Here is a 21,721-nt window from a genome sequence, read left to right as displayed (position 1 = left end):
ACTTCGCAATATTTACTAAATAAATATGAATTAAAGTACAATATCCTCGACGGCAAATTTTCATCAAGTGCTGAACATGAAGGATTTTTTCATGTTTGGGTTCTTCCCAATTCCACCTCTTCAGAACCAAGCAGACCAGTATACTTTACTGCCTGACATTTTGCTCAAATTTTTCATACACTGGGGAGAGGTCTATTGCCTCCCGTAGCCCTCCTTCCTCACGGAGTCTACCACTACAGCTCTGTTCCATTTTTACCGCTCTACAGTCGACCCACACCCGTGGTACGCCTTTCCTATTCAGTTGTCATGGATCCTACCGATTCCCTCTAGAAACAACCCATGCCTCCTCACCAAGGTGAGGATTCCCTACTCCACCCTCTCCACTTCTCTTTAATTTCTCAGTGCATGTTGTTGCATGGCTCAGATACCAACTCATGGTTTCTCCTGGCTTGAAATTCTTCTTCTCTCATGCCAGGGCACCCTTTACTCAATTTCCCAATTGAATGGGATGCACTGCACCTTTGCATGCTCAGCTGGTAGCACGAGCCCACTCACCTTCCTGCCGGAGCGTCTCCTGATTTTGTCCAGCATCTCTTTGCGTGACCCACCAGAACAAACCCAGGTATACCTCAGTTCATACCAGCTTTCCTCTCAATCTGGAGCCAATCTCTTGCTCCACGCTCATGTTAAAGGTCCTTTGTCTACTGTCCCGTCTCGAAAGCCTTTACCTCTGAGGTATATATACATAAGGAATGGAAGCAAATTCATGCTGCCACCCACCAAACCATTATACATTTATCTCAGGTTCCTTCCCTGAAAATTGTTTCTCAGTTGCCATAGCCTCCACCAGGCAAATCAGCAAGCTGTGGTACCTAATGTGCCTGCCTCACTTCCTGAGGCCATAGCATGGCAGGATTATGCAGCATACACATCCTGCCTTCCTCTCAAAAGAGCTTTCAGCTTCCACATCAACCATTCCATCACCCTCTTTTTCTTTCCAAAGCCTTGTGCCTATCAAAGCGAATTTAAGCTCCATATGCTAGATTACACCCCAGTACTTGCTTTTCAGCAATGTACCACTCCTTTCCTACCGAGCCTCAGTTCTTAGTCTCCTTTAACCCGAATGCCGCAGCGCTACTTATCTTCAAATGAACGCACTAGTCCGGAATCTCGAACTACATGCTTTTTCCCACTATTATAAGCGTACATAGGCTCTGTCTGCAGACCCCAAAGCGCATCAGGTCATTGCTGTAGGCTACTTAGCTACATCATCTCCATAACACCCTAATCTGGCTGTTGCCACACAGCCTATAATCCTCGCTACATCCGTTCGCCTCCCGCTACTAATTGGACGCGCAGATGGCGAATGACGCACACGACAACCACAACTCTCTGAGCACTCATCTCACCCACAGCATCAGCGTGTCAAACTGTCCACACTTTCTCTGTCTTGAGCATTTTTTCATCATGGTCACACATGGGCTATATGCGCTCAATACTTCTGCTGGGGACTCCTGGACAGCATGGCTAATTCATGCTGCTTATCTACGGGGAAAAGAGCAAGTTTTCTCACCGAAAACAGTGTCTTCCATAGATAGCAGATGAATTAGCCATGCTGATCCTCCTGCCTCCCTGGACAGTTTTTTCTATTTAACCTATACAACTAGGGGTAGATTTTCAAACACGGCGCGTTCGTGTACTTTTGCTGGCGCATCAGGCGCAAGCAAAAGTACGCGGGATTTTAGTAGATACGCGCGTATCCGCTAAAATCCTGGATCGGCGCGCGCAAGGCTATCTATTACTTATAGCCGGCGTGCGCCGAGCCGCGCAGCCTACCCCCGTTCCCTCCAAGGCCGCTCCGAAATCAGAGTGGCCTTGGAGGGAATCCTCTAACGCCTTCCCCTCCCTTCCTCTACCTAACCCACCCCCCCTTACCTTTGTCGGGGGATTTACGCCTCCCGGAGGGAGACGTAAATCCCCGTGCGCCAGCGGGCCCCTAGCGCGCCGGGACGCAACCTGGGGGTGGGTACGGAGGGCACGGCACCGCCCCGGGCCGTAACCATGCCCCCGGGCCTGCCCCCAAAACGCTGCCGACACACCCCGAAAACGGCGCAGCGCTCGGCCCCGCCCCCGACATGCCCCCCTCCGAAAACCCCGGGACTTACGCAAGTCCCGGGGCTCTGCGCACGCCGGTAGGCCTATGTAAAATAGGCTCACCGGCGAGCAGGGCTCTTAAAATCCGCCCCTTAGTCTTGCTTTGTAACGGACTGAGGAGATGTGAGGTAGCGCAGGAACATACAAGCGGGCGCACCTCACTAACAAAGACCTGTATAGCTTTGAGAGCTCTGCCACCTAGTGGCACAGAGGACATCCCCAGACAGCATGGCTAGTTCATCTTCTATCTATGGAAAACACAGTTTACGGTGAGCAAACTTGCTCTTTTTTTTGGGGGAGGGGGTGTTGGCTGATAGATTGGATTAATTGATAGATTGAATTTAAGATGTGTTCTGAAATCTGGATTGATTCCTCCCTTGGATATGTTCAAGAAATTTTATTCAGAAACTTTTTTAAAAGTTGAGCTAAAGCTTTTCCTCCAAGGCATTTTATCTTCCAGTTAGAGAGAACAGAGATGAAGCTAAAGCCAAGTCTAAGCTAAGTATGTCATCCAACTGTTTAGGTATGACCACTGTACTCCAGGATTCTGTCTGAAATTTGAATCTCAAGTTACCCTATTAGTAGCATCTCAAAAAAAGATATAGTTGCGATGGAGAAGGTACAGAGAAGGGTGACCAAAATGATAAAGGGAATGGAACAGCTCCTCTATGAGGAAAGACTAAAGAGGTTAGGACTTTTCAGTTTGGAGAAGAGACAGCTGAGGGGGTCTATGAAAGAGGTGTTTAAAATCATGAGAGGTCTAGAAAGGGTTAATGTGAATCTGTTGTTTACTCTTTCGGATACTAGACTAGGGGGTACTCCTTGAAGTTAGCATGTGGCACATTTAAAACTAATCGGAGAAAGTTCTTTTTTACTCAATGCACAATTAAACTCTGGAATTTGTTGCCAGAGGATGTGGTTAGTGCAGTTAGTGTAGCTGGGTTCAAAAAAGGTTTGGATAAGTTCTTGGAGGAGAAGTCCATTAGCTGCTATTAATCAAGTTACTTGGGGAATAGCCACTGCTATTAATTGCATCAGTAGCATGGAATAGACTTAGTTTTTGGGTACTTGCCAGGTTCTTATGGCCTGAATTGGCCACTGTTGGAAACAGGATGCTGGGCTTGATGGACCCTTGGTCTGACCCAGTATGGCATGTTCTTAAGTAGTGTTTGCTTTAAACTGACACAGAATGGACACGGATGCTGCTTTTTTTTTTTTTTTTTTTTTGTAAATAGTATGCTTTTAGACCATAAACATTTTGTTTTTCCTGATGTAGGTAGGGCTACACAGCAGAGGCAAACATTTTTTCATTTGAAGAGGCAGAAGATCTTAGCCCTAGGTGCCTTTAACTTTAAAGCTTCCATGTAAATGTCAGATTAAGTTGGATAACTATGCCTTTTCCCCTGTTAGATGTGTGTGTTCTTAAGAAACTGAGATTCCTCATTCATGTCTGTGAGAACAACATACTACACAAACACCAGATCTTAAAGGTAAAACTAGATCAGAAGTCTGGGTACAGTTTGGATGGGTAAAGAATTATTTTTCCCAATTCTAAATGATGCTATGAGCAACTTGGCCAAGATCCCACTGTTATAGACCACTGCTGCTATCCAAAGAAATGAAAAATGTCATAAATGATATAGGAAGAAACAATTTACATATATTTAATATGGTATTCCCAACTTGTGAAAGTGGAGGCACTCAATAGCCCAAGACTAAGAAACAGAATGGGAAGTTATTGCTGCAAATTGTTTATTCTCAAGACTTTTGAGGGTTCCTATCTCAAGAGGCTAGTAGGCATGCATAACACACACATGATCTTACATATGTGGAACATGTGCTGTTTTGTTAGTACAGTGATGGACTAGAGAACAAGATGCCACTTAGATTGCATGTGTGTTTGCATTTACCTGTATGTGCTTTGGTGTTTTTGTGTGGGCTTTTTTTTGTTTAAAATATTTTTGAGAGAATAGTAGAATAGGGAAACATGGCATATAATTTCTGTCATGTACCATAATGGGCGCGATACAAAAGGCAGTTATTCCTTTGGGAGTGATAGGGGATCAGGGTAGGGAGTTAATTTTTGTGTGGGAATAGGATAAGGTTTTATCCATTTGCTTGGGAAAGGAAGGGATAATTCTTTTGATTAGTTATTTGATATACTGTTCATGCTGTATCTGATTTGTATAATGTATATTTTGAAATGTTTAGCTGCCCTGGCTCCTTTGTTGGCGTAGGGGGATGGACAAAACAAGTGTAATGTAAACATTGCAAAATTAACACAATTCTTTATTTTTTTTTTTGTTTTTTTTAAATTCTCCCCCCCCCCCCCCCCCAACTTCAACCCACTCTGTTTTGTTACTTTGAAAATCAGGTTTAATTTATTGTATGTACAGTTGTATATAAAAATGTAGGCACCTCTTGTTAAATTGTAAATTTTCAATAAATCTCTTAAATGGACAGAAACTGGCACAGCCCCCACATGGTACAAAGTTAGACTTCACCCACATTCCTTTATCAAAATTAATTGGATTTGCAAAGCCACATGCACCAATATTAAAATGCATATGGTGTTGAAGACTGAAGATCCAAGTAATCTTATTTTGACTGAGGATTGTGGGTGAAGTTTAATATGTAAACCGCTATTTGTAGCGATAGTTACTGTTCTTTGTGAACCGGGGTGATATGTATATTATACAGGAACCTCCGGTATATAAATTATTTTAAATAAATAAATAGTTTGACTTTGTTTGTATTATACGAAGTTAAATATTGCAGAAATATTTTGTTTAATACAAAATTAATATTTATTTGCTGATTTGTACCAGATTGAAAATAAGAATGAATATTGGTGGGTACAAAGGTTTGGACGCCCAGTTGATTCTTAATACTTTTAAAAACAAAAAGTTGATTCATTTTGACCTTTAATTAGGTGAAGACAATTTCATGGATGAACAAATACTCTGACCCCTCAGGATGTGATTGTTCTGTCTACTTTCAACAACCATGAATTCCTCTAGCTATCTGAGCATTTGAAAATAGATTCAATTTAACTTTCATTTTGTCAGTCCAAAGCACTTGATTCTAAAAGGTTTCAGGCTTATCAAGATAGAACCCAGCTCTTCTCCAGCCTGCACCCCTGGTGGGTCATCTGCCTCTCAGGCAAAGGAGGGAGGTAGTGCTCCTGCACTGTGTGGTTTCCTGCTTTGTCCTGCTCGGACAGCCTAGAGGTAGGGATTCAGCCATATGTGAGGACTGCCACCCTGCTTGTCCTAGGAGAAAGCAGAGTTGCTTACCTGTAACAGGTGTTCTTCTAGGACAGCAGGATGTTAGTCCTCACGAAACCCTCCCACCTCCCCTGGGAGTTGGTTTCTCCATGTGTTAGCTATATCATGGATTAATGGACTCTGCCTAGGGGGCAGGGTGACTATAGCTGCATATGCTCGGGGCATGCTGAAAGATCTAGATTCTTTGAGATCAAAGTTCTGTGCTGGGCTCCATCCAATGTCACCCATATGTGAGGACTAACATCCTGCTGTCCTAGGAGAACACCTGTTACTGGTAAGCAACTCTGCTTTACTATATGAATGCCCAGATTTGTTTACAAAGCTTTTTTGCTTTGTAACCAACCATTTGTTTAAAGGGATGTTTTATTTGATATGAATATAGTTTTATGGTATATAATATTATTCCTGTGAATTTTTATACTTACATAATGTTATCTGTTGTGGATTTTGGCATGTTTATTATGATGTATTATTTACACGGAGTTATGGTTGTACTTATTTACATTTTTGTAATTCACTTTGGACTGGCTTGGAAAAAGCCTTGTAAGGCAAAAAAAAAAAAGTTAAATTATTATGATGTTGCGTCTGTAAATGCCTTCTGAGTTCTACAGAGAAATAGCCTAGTGAATGACTGCTAGCTTTCTTTGGTTTTATTTGTAAACCTGCACAAGAAGTCTGAAAGTCCAGTTAGTAGCATTATGGAAGTCCAAATGCTCACAATATGAACACATTGTGAGCTTACTTTGAAAGCCCTCTTCCAGTTGGATGAGGTGGTATTATGCTGCAGGGAATGATTTTCTTAATCTTCATTTTGTCAGTCCAAAGCACTTGATTCTAACTGACTTGCCTTAAAAACTATTGTAAACATTCTGCTATACTTGAAATCTTGCAAGAATCTGCATTGGCTATTATGCAAACATACTTTAAAAACTGAGTTGCATGTTATGTAGGTATTGCTAGCTGGGATCCAATGCAAGATGGATTTATTTGTGTGTCTGTACTATACTTTTGCTGAAATGTCCTTGTGCCCTTTGCAAGCAACATGTGTGCAATTCATTCTTTTCACAAAGATCAATTGAGAACTGCAATTTAACTCAGTATTACAGCTGAGCAAGTTGAACAGCAGTTTATAAAGTTACCAAATACACTGAATTATGAAGAAAGAGAAACTGCTTGGTTTAGTTATCGCCAGCATTATTTTTATAGTTTGAAATGCATAAACATACATTTTGTACATAACATTGGAGTATTTATTGCAGATGTTTAAAGTGGAACATCATTAGAGAAATTTGTAACTATTTGTGATGATCAATGACTTTGTCCCAGAGCAGCCGGGGGAAGGTGACAGATGTGACTCAAGCGAACTTCGTTTTAAAAAGCCCATCTCTGGCTTTTTAAACCAGGCTAACAGGTCTTAGTAAAACAGAATAGTGAGTCTCTTACTACAGGGAGTTCATAGAATATATTGGTGCTTATGGATACGCCTGAAGGAGTAGAGCAAATGAAAAGTAATGTAAAAAAGCTTGAAGTGTGTTCAAAGACTTGACAGCTGGGATTCAGTACCAAGAAGTGCACAGTCTAGGGTGCAGTAATCCAAAAGAGCTATATGTAATGGACAGTGAAAGACTATGTACAGCCCAAGTGAGGGACATTGGGGTGATATCTGATCTGAAGGGAGAGAAGCAATGTGTCGAGGTGATAGCTAAAGCCAGAAGAATGTTGACCTGCATAAAGAGGCCAAGAAAAGGAAGTGGTGATGTACAGGTCCTTGGTGAGGCCTCTCCTGGAGTACTGTGTTTAGTTCTGAAGACCGTATCTCAAGAGACAGACAAGGATGGAGGTGGTCCAGAGAAGAGTGAACAAAATGGTGTGGGGTCTTCACTGGAAGACTTATGAGGAGAGGCTGAAGAATCTGAAGGTCTGTATCATCTCCCCTGCACCTCCTCTCTTCCAGGGTATACATAGTCAGATACCTGAAAGGTTTTAATGATGCACGAACATCAGACCTTTTCCGTTGGAAAAGAAACAGTAGAACTAGGGTTCACAAAATGAAACTCTTGTGGGGAACAACTCAGAACCAACGTCAGGAAACTTTTTTCTTCACAGTGAGAGTGGTGGATGTCTGGAATGCTTTCCCAGAGGGGGTGGTGAAGATGCGAACAGTTAATGAATTCAAAATGGCATGGAACAAACACTGTGGATCCGTAAAGGCTTGAAGAAATGGATGGTGTAACATTTCCACATGGGGATAACCTGCACAGAATGGCAGTTACTACCCTTAACATATACTCCTGGGGGAATTCTGCGCACAACAACTTAAAATTCTGCAAACTTTTATATTGGTCAAAATAACACAATTTACATGACTGTCTTTACGTAATAACTTTTTCTGTATTAATTTAAAATGTAATTACTTAGATGCAGAATCTTTTAAATATTTTGAGCACAATTTCCCTAAAAATTCACTGTAAGTGTCCCTTCCACTTTGCCCTCTCAGGTCCCAACTCCTCCACCTTCCAGTATCTTGCCCTTACACTCTATTGCCAGTCCCAGAGTTTGACCCCGTTCTCAGTACTACCCCTCGCACAGGCTCCCTCTGACCCTCCCTTTCTTGCATACACTCCGTCTCTTAAGTACACATTCACACACCCTCACACAGGCTCATAATCTCCTCATATAGGCTCCCTCTCCCCTCCCCTCCCACTCACACACACATTCACTCTCCCCGGGGCCTTCATCTTCGTCGCGAGCAGGGCACACTCCATTCACGGCACACGGGGGGCCTTCATCTTCACCGTGAATGGAGTGTGCTTGGCATGCCGGGGTCTCCTCTGCCATTTTCTGCGCAGGGAGGGAATTCTGTGCAAATTCTGCACTCCGCATTAGTGCAGGATTCCCCCAGGACTAAACATAGTAACATAGAAACAGTGAATGACAACAGATAAAGACCAAAATGTTCCATCTCGTCTTTCCAGCAAGCCTTTTTGTTAAGGGTAATAGCAACTGCCACTTTGTACAGGCTACCCCCAAGAATTCTGCTAAGGATGATGGCAACTGCTGTTCCGTGCCGACAAGCCTGCTGTTAAAGGTAGTAGCAACTACAACTCTGTGCAGGCTACCCTCAGCAGAAATGGTCATTTGGATGTTTTTATGTATGTACAATTGGAACTCACCTTGAACTTTGGAGGGTGTGGGTTAAGAAACTGAAAATGTGAACTATAGAAGGTGAATTTTAAAAGCCTGACATGTGCTGAAATTAGGGGATGAGCAAATATGTCGGGCTTTCACATACCAAGCAGCCTGGATATGCATGTAAATACCACTGCACACATCGCTGAACTTCTCAAAAAGGGGAGGGGCATGGCTTGGGCGAGGCATGGGCGGCACGTGTGTTTCAGGACTTTCACCAGAAATTTGCGCGTAAATGTTCACGTGATCTGGCGTGCACACATCTTTATTTCTGCTATGGATGGTGCAAAAGTCCAAAAAAAAAAATCCATTTTGGAGAGGTTTAAAGGGTCTGGCATAACTGAAGGGTGTACAGGCTATCAAACCAGGGGGGATTGGAGGATCCATTTGTTAAGTGGGTAAATTGGAAATGAACTGGTAAAATTGGAAAATGTGTTGGGCACGCTTCACTTGTGCGCACAGGCACGTGTCCACTTAAAATTCAGCACACTTGTGCATACAACCAGGCTATTTACAGAATACATGGTGGTAACCTGCACGGAGCAGCAGTTATTCCCCTTACCAGAAGGCATGGGGGTAACCTACACAGAGTGGCAGTTACTACCATAAGCAAATTGTTAGACGAGTTAGACCGTTTGGTCTTTATCTGCACTCATTACTATATTTTATCACGGCTGTGGCTTGGTTCACTTGATTACTTCTTCAGCATGGAATTGTAGTGCAATATCTACTGCTTTTGGTCAGCAGGATTTATATGGTTCAGTTTAAAAACAAAGTAATGGGAGATCCAAGATGGCTGCTAACTAGAAGGACATGTGAATGGCGAGCTCCTCAAGTGTTTTGAATTTCCTAAGAAAAAGATGCCCCACACGAAGAAGGAGAAAGTCAGGACGGAGACCCCTACTAACCTGACTCCTATACCTTCTCAGATAGTTATCAAGGGGTTCTTCACACTGAGAAACGTTAGAACCCCGGCAGAGGAATCCGCTGTTGGCGTCGGGGTAGAGCCAAACCAGACGCCATCAGACCTGCACATCTCACTAAGCCCCAGGGCTCCTGTGACGCCAAAGCCGCCCCGAGTCGTGCAGTCCCTGGTATCGGGAGAGGCCGAACGCCCGGAGAGGTTGGAGGTGCTCATCCACATCGGGGAGATAACCAGAGAAGGAGGAGCGCGACCCAAGGTCAGTGACCTGCTGATGCGAGGAAGCAGTGGCAGCGGAGAAGGGAACTGTGTGGAGCTGCTGACCTCGACACCTGAAAGGCACTCTGACATGGCTTCGTCCTCTGTTTCGAGGCAGGAACGAAGTCAGCAAGGGTACAGGGAGTGAACTGGCTAGTTTGAGAGAGGATCAAGCACCTGGAATAACTTTAGAAAATGTTTGGTCAATGCTGATGGAGTTAAAAACCTCAATTGTGAGCTTAAATTTAACATTGAAACACAAAACCGTATAGTTCAGATTGATCCAGTAATATCAGCACATACTAAGAAATTGGAGGATTTGGATTCTCGATTCTCCCAAATGCAAAAAATTCAGACTGGATTAATCCAGGGCAAACAGATGCATGCTAGAAAGATTGAGAACATGGAAAATGAGGGGAGATATAATAACTTGAGTATTAAATTTCCCAAAGGTTAAGCTCATCTCTCCCTTTGAGCAATTTAAAAAAATATGATTGAAAACCTTCAATTATCTTTGGAAACATTACCAACAATACTCAATATCTTTCTTGTTATATCTGGGGGGAAAAAAAGGGATAATGACCAGCAAATTAAAGATCTACAGAACTTGACTAATCTTACAGAATTTTTGGAAACAACAATGGAGGAACAGGTTGAATACCATGGGACTCTATGCATAAGATTTGCTTTGGCTTCAGACAGAGATAAAATATGTAAGCTATCCCTTCAGAATAGAGAGAAATCCTATTTAGGACAAAAGATCTGGGTATTTCCAGATATATCCAGAGCTACACAATTGAGAAGAAAAAACTTCCTTCAAATGACACAGGAGGTGAAAGATCTTGGAGCGCAGATAATCTATTTTCCAAGCAAATGTGTAGTTAAATATAGTAATGAAAGATTTGTATTTCTTGATCCACCCAAATTTGTCAATTTCTTGATGCACGATTACCTAAATGATGTTACCTGGTCATGGGGATATGGTGATAGAACGTTTTAACCTTCTAAATGCCTTATGATTACCACTGTTGCTCTGTTTTGAAACTTGGATCTCCCAATTATTGCCTTATAACGGGAGTATTTCCTTTATTTAGAATTTATTGACTAGGGAGTTTTTCTTATGATTGTTGGATGTTAAAAGATATTTTGAACTAGTCAATTTGCTGTGTGATACTGAATGTAATGGTTACCCATTCAATGACAAGCTGCAATTGCTGTCTATTTTGTTTGGAAAAAAAAAAACCAAACCAAAAAAAAAACCAAGTAATGAACAAGTATAACACTAAGCTGAAGTAGCAGGCACACCTTCTCTGTTCTCTCAAACAAAGGTCTGGCGCTATCTGCAAAACTCTACACTAGGAATCCATGAGAATACAAGATGGTTGACTTTGCAAGCATGAATAGCTAGATTCTTTTTTTGGAGTATCTTCCATATGCGTGATTAACTGCTTCCTTGAACTGTTCCCCCATCCCCCCATGAATATTCATTGGCTTCTAACGCAAGGCTCATCTATCCTGAATCAGCTTCCTTTGTCTAAAAAGAGTAAAATAATTGTTGGATTATGAAATCTGACTAATTTCTTAGGAAGCAAAACAATTCTATGAAGGTCTACTAATGTGTTAAAGCCACATTACTATATGATCTCTTTGGCAAAAATGCATGCTAGCATTTTTGTTAGAGAAAATAAAAACGGAAAAACACCTTACCCCTGCATCAGCTCCCTAAATTTTTCTGCTCTAGTTCCATCACCTGCATCTTGAGATGGGTTGTAAATTTGTAAACTTGGAGTTTGGGTTCCACACTATGAAATTTTCACATTCAAAGCTTTTTCCTAGTTATAGCAGGGTGCCTAATAGGTACTTTCTGAGGAACCATGAGAATTATGATTTTATTACATTTTGAAAGACTTAGAACCACTGCTTTGAAAGTCTGAGGACAGAATCAGTCCATTGCTTAACTAATTGTGTAGTTGTGTTGCTTTTGACTCTATCAACCTGAATTAGTGTCAAAATATTCTAACTTTAAAAAAAAAAAAAATCTGAGAAAAGAAGAAAGGAGCAGTACGTAAGTTGTGTACCATATATTGTCTGTGACTTCATTTCATTGTACAAACTTTTTTTTTTTTTTAAAGTGGGGAAATGAGTGGTTCTCTGCTTTTTCTGATCCCAACTACTCTATTTCTGATTTTTAGCGGATGGCACATTCTCCAAGGGCAAGCAGGATGGTAGTCCTCACATATGAGTGACATCATCAGATGGAGCCTGGCATGGAAAATGGCACACTGAGCATGCCGCTAACCACGCGTCCACACTGGGTACCTATCCAGTCTCTTCCTTTCCGCGAAGCTTTCACCTTGCGGTCGTGGAGCTCGCACTTCTTATTTCTGTGTCTGCAGGTTTTTTTTTTCTCTCCTGCGTCTGTAGGGTCCCTCGTGATTTTTCGGGTTCTCTGGTAAGTCCATCGAGTTTTCACGGTTGATCTTTGATGGCTTTATCCCCTGGTGACCGCTGACCATCTACCACGTGCCCGCATACTTTTTGCAATGGCATCAACCGGCTTTCGCCTGTTCCCCCAGTGCCCTCGGACTATGTCCATCACAGACATCCATGAGGTCTGTGTCCTCTGCCTGGGGGCATCCCACAATGTCCGCAGTTGTGACCTCAATGCTCAGTGGCATGCCTTGATAAGATGGAGAAGTTATTCGGACCCAAACGTTCGGAGCAGTCGACAACTTCCAGGACCTCTATCTCGCTTGGGAAGGAGGTTTCAGTTTCAACCCCCTTTGGGGTCGCCCCATAACTGTTCCCCGGTCCCAATGTGGGAGCGGGCAACAGAGCACATTCTTTGTCCCATTCCCTGTTGGGTTCATAGTGACCAAGGAAACACATCGCTCATAGTGTTCCAAACCAGATTGTGGACAGGCATCAATATCAGTGCTTCCCCTGAAGCTGTCTCAGGCGGAGAAAACAATTTCCCTCTGACCCTTTTGACGCCTCTAAGCGGCCTCAGCAGACATCAGTTGGAGTTGTCTTGCCCCCCTCCCCCTCCCCAGTGGTCCAGGGGACATTCCAATGCCGCCGCCTCTTTAAACTGTTTTGTCCTCTGCTGCTTTTGAGGAGGAATTGGTGAGGCACATGTGGTTGGCAGTCGGCCGTGCCCTGCAGGGCTTCGAGGCTCCAGTTCCACCGGGTCTGCTGCAGGAGCATACTCCACTGGTGCCTTGCACCTTTTATTGGAATGGCTTGATATGCTGCCCGGTATCCTACCGACACAGCCAGTGCAGATGTCCCAAGCCCCTTCGGTCAAAGGGAGCATTGCTGCTGCTGCCACCAGCTCCCATTCCAGTGAGTAATTCCTCAGAGGAGGAAAGGCCATTGGGTTCGGTGGCAACTCGTGGATGCATGGTGCCCTGCCACCTCTGCTCCCCAAGGGCCATTGGGATTGGTGCCTTCTGTGCCCCTGGTCCCCCCGACACTTAGACCCATCAGTGCTTTTATGGCCTCAAGGCCCATTGATGCCCTTGGTTCCCTCTTTGGTGCCGATGAATCCTGCGCTTTGGGTGCAGTTGGGTGTTCACCCGCCCCCCCCCCCCCCCCTGGCATCCCCGGAGGGATGCAGTGAAGGGGAGGCCCCTTATGACCCCTGGGAAGGAGAGGCATCCATGTCCTCTACAGAGGAATGTAAGGATTTGCCTTCGAAGTCCTATGGCGGGAAACACCCCCCCCCCCCTCCCCCCGGTAGGATCTTTCCTTTGGGTTTTGTAAAGGCCATGGCAGAATCTGTGCCTTTCCAGCCCTTATCGGAGCAAGAGACTAGGCACGACATGTTGCAATTCCTGGATGCTGTGAAGGAGGTAGTGGCGGTACCTGTCCATGACATCTTCAAGGAGCTGGTAGTCTACCTCTGGGAGTACCCCATCTCTGGGCCACTCATGAACCGCAGTTTACCTGGTCCAGCCTATCACTGGTTTTGAGCACAAACAGCTTCCTCAGTTGGTGGTGGTAGAGTCTGCCTTGAAGGCAAAGAAACTTTGAACTCATGCCTCAAGCCCCCCTCCCCCCCCCCCCCCCAGGGCAGGAGCATAGAGCTCTTGATGCCCCTGGGCGCCGGGTGTTTCAGTGCGCAATGTTAACTGCCCAGATTACTTGCTACTAACCTATGGAAACAGGCCCAGGAGTTCAGTGAACACCTCCCACAGCAGTTCCAGGAGGAATTCCATAGGGTAGTGCAGCAGAGCCTTGAGTGTGATAACCATGAAGTCTGCTCTGCATATGACTTCTTCGAGACAGCCATGAGAATCACGGTGGTGGGCATTGGGGCTCGTCAGATGGCATGGCAGCATGCCTCTGACTTGCGCCCTGACATCCTGGACCGCCTGGCAGATTTACCATGTACAGGGGAAAATCTGTTTGGGGACAGATTTAAGGAAGTGGTTGTGCAACTGAAGGACTATCGGATCCTTCAGCAACTGTCAGCTAGTACCTCAGACACCCAACTGCCTAAAAAAACCCCTCGGCAGTACCCAAGGTGGCCTTTCTACAACCCATGCAAATGCCGTCCACTGGTTCCAAGGACCAGACCTCAACAGCCCCTACCCAGAACGAGGTCAAGACAACCTCTGATGCCCTGACAGTGTTTTAACTGGCGGCCAGGGAGCATGAGTCGGCTCTCTCTGCAAGGTGTCTGCTCCAGCTATTCACAGATCAATGGACCTAGATTACATCAGACCTCTGGGTCCTGTCCATTGTGCGTCAGGGCTACAGATTGCATTTCCAACTAGCTCCACCCCGCTCACCTCAGTGTCCTCAGTTGAGAGTAGCAGGGAACTTGCAGATACTTCAGGTAGAGCTCTCTGCCCTCGTACTGGCTCGAGCGGTTGAACCCGTTCTGCCCAGTCAGCAGGGCGAGGGGTTCTACTCCGGTATTTCCTGATTCCCAAGAAAACAGGTGGCCTTTGGCCCATTCTGGACCTGCAGGCTTGAACCACTTTCTGGTCAGAGAAAAGTTCAAAATGGTCTTGTTGGGCACCTTGATTCCCCTTCTCAAAGCGGGAGATTGGCTTAGCTCCCTCAAACTAAAAGATACATATGCCCATATCCCTATCTCTCAGGTGGATTGTCAGTACCTGCAATTCCTAGTCGATGGTAATCACTATCTGTATCGGGTGCTGCCCTTATGGCTTCGCGTGCACACCCCTTGTTTTCACCAAGGGGCTGGCAGTGGTCTAAACCTATCTTCAGAGGCGAGGGATTCGTGTTTTCCCATACCTCAATGATTGGCTTATCAATAGCATCTCAAGACAAGGGGCACAGAGTGCCCTGCAAATCACTGTTCGAGTCTTGGAAACTCTGGGGTTTCTGATCAACTTTCCAAAATCCCATCTCCAACTATCCTTGCAACTGGACTTCATTGGGGCTTGGCTGGACACCATCCAGGTGAAGGCTTTTCTGCCTCTGATCAGGGCAGAGACCCTCGCAGCTCTTGCTAGAGTAGTCTCAAATTGCTCCCATGTCTTGGTGCGCAAGTTTCTCCGATTTACTGGGCCATATGGCAGCGACGGTGTATGTTACTCCGTTGCTCAACTGCGCAGGGCGCAGTGGACATTACATTCCCAGTGGTGTCAGGCTACCCAAGACCTACATGCTTATGTCCTAATCACAACACTGTTGCACCAGTTCCTTGGTGGTGGGAGACACACACCCCACACCCCCCTCAAATCTGGAGTTGGGGACTCCCTTTTGGAGCCCACAGCCCCAGGTTATCCTCACCATAGATGCATCTTGGACAGGGTAGGGAGCCCATGTTGCAGGCCTCTACACCCATGGGCGTTGGTCCTTGCAGGAATTGCAGTCAGATCAACTTCTTGGAGTTGAGTGATTCAGTATACCCTGCAGGTGTTCAGAGAACAGCTCCTGAACAAGGTTGGCCATGTTCAGACCGACAACGAGGTAGCTATGTGGTATCGAACAAATGGGGCGGGGGGAACAGGGTCCTTCGCTCTCAGGAGGCAGTCCACATCTGGTCAATGGCCATCAACAATGCCATCCTCCTCAGGGCAGTGTACCTCCCAAGGGTGGACAGTGTCCTGGTGGACTCCTTGAGCCATGCCTTCTGACCTCACAAGTGGTCCATCAATCAAGAGGTAGCGAACCGGATCTTTTCCTCGTGTGCTTCTTGGAGGACAGAAGGTAGTCTGCTTCTGCTCTCTAGGACAGAGGAGCAGCAAATTGATGGCAGATGTCTTTTTGATTCACTGAGGCACCGGGCTGTTATAAGCTTACCCTTCCCTTCCTTTCATCTCAAAAATGCTCTAAAAGCTTCAGCAGGATCGGGGAACCATGATCCTGATCGCCCCCTTTTGGCCCCTGCCAGGTCAGTTTCTGACCCTACGGGACCTGGCCTTGTGCCCCCGATCTGGTTGGGGATGGCTCCGGATCTGATCTCTCAGGACCAGGGCAGGCTCTGCCACCCCAAACTCAAGCCCTGGCTCTCAAGGCTTGGATGTTGACCGGGTAACTGTATAGGCCCTGGTCCTTTTGGAGGGGGTATCTAGAATCCTACTGGTGTCCATAAAACCACCTACCAGGAAATTCTTACAATCCTGAATTGGAATAAGTTTTCGGCTTGGTGCAGGAGACATGGTCTGGATCCCTTCTCTTGTTCCCCACCGGCTCTCTTAGACTACCTGTTCCTCTCCAAATCTGGTCTGCAGACTAAGTCGGTGAGGGTTCGTCTGAGTGCCATTGGGGCATACCATCAGGGTTACGGATGGTACCATGATCTCTTCCCGTCCGCTTGTGGGGCGGTTCATGAGGGGCTTGTTACAACTTAAGCCCCCCACTTGCCTGCCAGCATTTTCTTGGGATCTCAACGTCGCCCTGTCACAACTCATTAAGTCTCCGTTTGAACCATTGTGATCCTGTGACCTTAAGTACCTTTTCTGGAAGGTCATCTTCTTGGTTGTGGTTACATCAGCTTGCAGGGTCAGTGAACTGCAAGCGCTGGTGTCGTCCCCCCCCCCCCCCCCCTTTAGACAAAATTCTGTCATGTCAAGGTGGTTCTGCAGATGCACCAGAAGTTCCTTCCCAGGGTGGTCTCAGAGTTCCATCTCAGTCAGTCCATTGTGTTGGCTTCTTTTTTTTTCCCCCAAGGCTACATGCTCACCAGAATGAGCAGGCTCTGCACACCCTGGATTGTAAGAGGGCACTGGCCTTTTAGTTGGAACGGACAGCTCCTCACCACCTATCAACTTTTTGTCTCCTTCGACAAAAACAGATTGGGGGTTGCTAATTGAACTCATGTGATCAAGAGATTTTTATGAGTCTTTGATTCCCCCCCCCACCCCCAACCCCATTCTAATTTCTGCCTTATAAAAGGTGTCCTATTGCTTTGTATTAAGATTTTGAAAACCCTGCACCTGGAGTTGGTTTTGCAACACTGATGGAGGAATTCTGGATATCAAAGCATTTTTCAGGCTTGCATGCTATTTCCTTTCTTTGTGGACAATTACAGCCATCTACCTTCAAAATAACTAGTGTCCCAGTGGTTCTTGCCTTCTGTAGTTTATAAGTATTTCTTTATTTTTCAACAGCGTGACATCACCTCTAATGCTTTTTAAGAGTTTTATATCTGGAATATATACATTATCACTCCAGTTCTGTTTTTATTGCTATTTTAATTTAATTTTGGATATTTGGGAAAGTGGGGCATCAAAAAAAACAACTAGGGAAGTACACACATGTTTTGTTTCTGGTACATTGCCTCTTGATTTTTCTGTTGATATCCAGATCAATGAAGGGTTGCTTTTTGCCATACTCCCTAGTCATGTACCTCATTTAGGTAATAACATTTGTTTAAATCAAGCATACTTTTCATTCTTTCAGGTCCTGCTAGTAAGCAGCAGTCGGTATCCAGATCAATGGATCGTACCAGGAGGAGGATTGGAACCAGAGGAGGAGCCAGGTGGTGCTGCAGTCAGAGAGGTTTATGAAGAGGTAAGTAGAACAGATGGTTTTTCTATTCAATAGCAAACAAGTAGCTGTTGTAGCTAGATGGTGAAAACGTATTCCTGCTTATTTCTGGTCTTTAGTTCTATATCTCATCAGATTAGTCATCTGCATTCTTTCTCTGAGAGAAATTGAGCTTTAAAGTATATTAATTTCTAATTGAGAGTATGGTAGAGCTATCTTGTTTTTCCCCACCCATCCCATCTACATTTTTATAGACCATTGCCTAGTTAAATGCGCAGAAAAAATTTGTATAATAGAAACCAGCTAGTGTTTTTGACAAATTAAAGTGCAAAATAAGCTCAAATTTAAAAAAATGGGTCAATTGTAGTTTTTTATAGTTTTATATATTTAATTTATTGTACTTTTTTTTTTTTTTTTTTTTTCCTTAAAAGAAGACTAGACCGTATTTTACTTCCCAAAGAAAAACCTTGATCACTTATGACTTCCTGTAATGGTACTTTTTTTTTTTTTTTCTTTTTAAATTTTGAAGAGTAATTTCAAAATGATTTGTGTTTTTAGTAGAAGCATTTATTGCTACAACTGTAAATGAAGTACTGTAGTAGACCAGTACTAACTGTTGCTCATTGAAAATTAACCGGAAACTCTCTGCCCAGAACCCAGCTCTTTCCTACTTATCCCAGCCTAACCAGATAAGTCCCCCTTAACTCCTTACTTTTTGGCCCAATCTAAGCACTCTTACGTTTTTACCCCTTGTACCCATCAACCTCCAGCTTCCCCTGCCAACATTCAGTCCCATGGGTTTGCAAAGATCATTGATTAGTATCCTCTCTTCCAGGCCAGCTATCCCTTTGCTTTGTTCTGGTGATGTGGCTCCTTGCCTTTGCAAAGAATGCATGTTAGATGGCACAGACTCCACCCTAAGAGTCATAAGCATATTTATATAGAGAGAAGGCAACTCAGTTTTTAAAATGTATGTATTTTACTTTGCAGGCCGGAGTAAAGGGAACATTGGGCAGATTGCTGGGGATATTTGAGGTGAGTTTGAAATCTTCATTTTTGTGCTGCAGCCCATCGAAAGGCTGTTGCAATAGTAAAACACTAAATTTTTAATTTTATCCATCCCAAGCATCTTTTGAGGAGTCATAAGTTTTCTCGTAGATAGCAGGGCTGAATTAGCCATGCTGTCATGGGAACTGTCAATCAGGGCCTGGGAGGCGGAGCTTCTTAAGAAGGAAACCAAGCTTTGCTCTGTGCGGCCGCGCGTGAGTTAACATAAGAGCATGCCATACTGGGTCAGACCAAGGGTCCATCAAGCCCAGCATCCTGTTTTCAACAGTGGCCGATCCAGGCCATAAGAACCTGGCAAGTATCCAAAATCTAAGTCTATTCCATGTTACCGTTGCTAGTAATAGCGGTGGTTATTATCTAAGTCAACTTAAGTAATAGCAGGTAATGGACTTCTCGTCCAAGAACTATACTAACTGCAGTAACCACATCCTATACTAACTGCAGTAACCACATCCTCTGGCTATACTAACTGCAGTAACCACATCCTCTGGCAACAAATTCCAGAGTTTAATTGTGCGTTGAGTGAAAAAGAACGTTCTCCGATTAGTTTTAAATGTGCCACATGCTAACTTCATGGAGTGCCCCTTAGTCTTTCTATTATCCGAAAGAGTAAAAAACGATTCACATCTACCCGTTCTAGACCTCTCATGATTTTAAACACCTCTATCATATCTCCCCTCAGCTGTCTCGTCTCCAAGTTGAAAAGTCCTAACCTCTTTAGTCTTTCCTCATAGGGGAGCTGTTCCATTCCCTTTATCATATATATATCGAATATCTCGAGTAGCACAACATTCTTTCCCCTGCACAATATGGTTTTCGAAAATCACTAAGCACAGAGTCACTTTTGCTTTCTCTCACTGATAATTTACTTTTGAACATGGAGAAAAAAACAGTCATTCTTACTGGTCCTATTAGACCTATCCTTAGCGTTCGACACAGTAAATCACTCACAACTCCTAGAACAACTATCAAACATAGGAATAAAAGGCACAGCTCTCAGTTGGTTCAAATCATTCCTATCAAACAGGTTTTACAAGGTCAGAATTAATAACAAGGAATCTGACCCCATCCTATCAGACCAAGGCGTACCTCAAGGTTCATCCCTCTCTCCCACCCTGTTCAACGTCTACCTCCTCCCCCTCTGCCATCTGCTATCACAACTCAAACTCACTCATTACCTCTATGCAGACGACATCCAGATTCTCATCCCCATCACAGAATCTATTCAAAAAACCTTCGCCTACTGGGAGAACTGTCTTCAACCAATTAAACAACTACTCTCCAGCCTGAACCTGATTCTAAACTCCAGCAAAACAGAGTTGCTACTGATTTCACACAACCCGAACACCCACACATCTATCCTGACACAAACCACATCTTTAAACATGGAGCTCTCTGCTGACGTCAGGAATCTAGGAGCATGGCTTGACAACCAACTTAACCTAAAAAAATTCATAAACACAACCACCAGGGATTGCTTCTTTAAACTACAGGTCCTAAAGAAACTAAAGCCACTCCTTCACTTCAATGACTTTCGCTTCGTCCTTCAATCCATTATTTTTTCGAAACTTGATTACTGCAACTCAATCTTACTTGGCCTCCCCTCCAACAGCATCAAACCCCTACAGATGGTACAAAATGCCGCAGCCAGAATCCTAACTAACACTAATAGAAGAGACTATATTACCCCCATCTTGAGCAACCTCCACTGGCTACCCATCAAACAGAGAATCCTATATAAAACCTTAACCATCATTCATAAAGCAATTCATAACGTCGCACCTATATCTCTACAAACCCAACTTCATCCACACTTATCTTCCAGACCCATCAAACGCCTACAAAGGCACATTAGTCACAGCTCCTGCCAAATCAACACTAAGAAAAAGAGCACTCTCCACTGCGGGACCACACCAATGGAATGCGCTACCACCAGACCTACGACTTGAACCCAATCTACCAGAGTTCAAAAAAAGATTAAAAACCTGGCTCTTCAGGCAAGCGTTCCAATTCCCAGAGTGTAACTAGGCACCCTCCTGACTTTCAGATCCAACCTATGCAGGGTGTCACTAACACCTTGACACTTAATTTCATACCCGTACTTGCTTATTCACATGTCTATTTAACAGTCATTATTCACCTTTATATTACCGCTTACTGCAGACCATTTACGCTACTAAAGTTCCTTGTAAAAAGGTGAACACACACATACTATTCAATACACGAATAAGGTTATTTTGTTATTTGTTTATATTTGTTAAATATTATTGTTACTTTCAATGTTCCTTGTAATAATATTCAATGGTTGATTAGTTATTGTTCAATGTTCTATGTAAAATTACCCCGGTCTAACCTCCCAGACCAGGGCAACCTTTTCGTTACTTGTAAACCGGATTGATTTGTATTGCATACAGGAATTTCGGTATATAAAAATTAAAAATAAATAAATCAATTTGGTAGCCCTTCTCTGTACCTTCTCCATCACAATTATATCTTTTTTGAGATGCGGCGACCAGAATTGTACACGATATTCAAGGTGCGGTCTCACCATGGAGCGAAACAGAGGCATTATGACATTTTCCGTTTTATTCACCATTCCCTTTCTAATAATTCCCAACATTCTGTTTGGTTTTTTGACTGCCACAGCACACTGAACCGATGATTTCAATGTGTTATCCACTATGATGCCTAGATCTTTCTTGGGTAGTAGCACCTAACATTGTGTAACTATAGCATGGGTTATTTTTCTCTATATAAATCACCTTGCACTTGTCCACATTAAATTTCATCTGCCATTTAGATGCCCAATTTTCCAGCCTCACAAGGTCTTCCTGCAATTTCACAATCTGCTTGTGATTTAACTACTCTGAAC

The 21,721-nt window shown here is 44.0% G+C and overlaps 1 protein-coding gene across 2 annotated transcripts in view; it reads left to right on the top strand.

The window, feature by feature from the left end:
• NUDT4 (nudix hydrolase 4) overlaps positions 1-21,721 on the top strand; it is a 108,742-nt gene that overhangs the window by 49,218 nt on the left and 37,803 nt on the right. For both annotated transcript variants that reach the window (XM_029601629.1, XM_029601631.1), the window contains exons 2-3: positions 17,695-17,805; positions 18,772-18,816. In XM_029601629.1, coding sequence (XP_029457489.1) covers positions 17,695-17,805; positions 18,772-18,816 — 156 coding nt within the window. The remainder of the gene's footprint in view (positions 1-17,694; positions 17,806-18,771; positions 18,817-21,721) is intronic.

The sequence above is a fragment of the Rhinatrema bivittatum genome, chromosome 4 (assembly GCF_901001135.1).
Source record: "Rhinatrema bivittatum chromosome 4, aRhiBiv1.1, whole genome shotgun sequence".
Taxonomy (NCBI): Eukaryota; Metazoa; Chordata; class Amphibia; order Gymnophiona; family Rhinatrematidae; genus Rhinatrema; species Rhinatrema bivittatum.
Note: the sequence above shows the minus strand (reverse complement) of the source record. Positions and strands in the feature narration are given on the sequence as shown.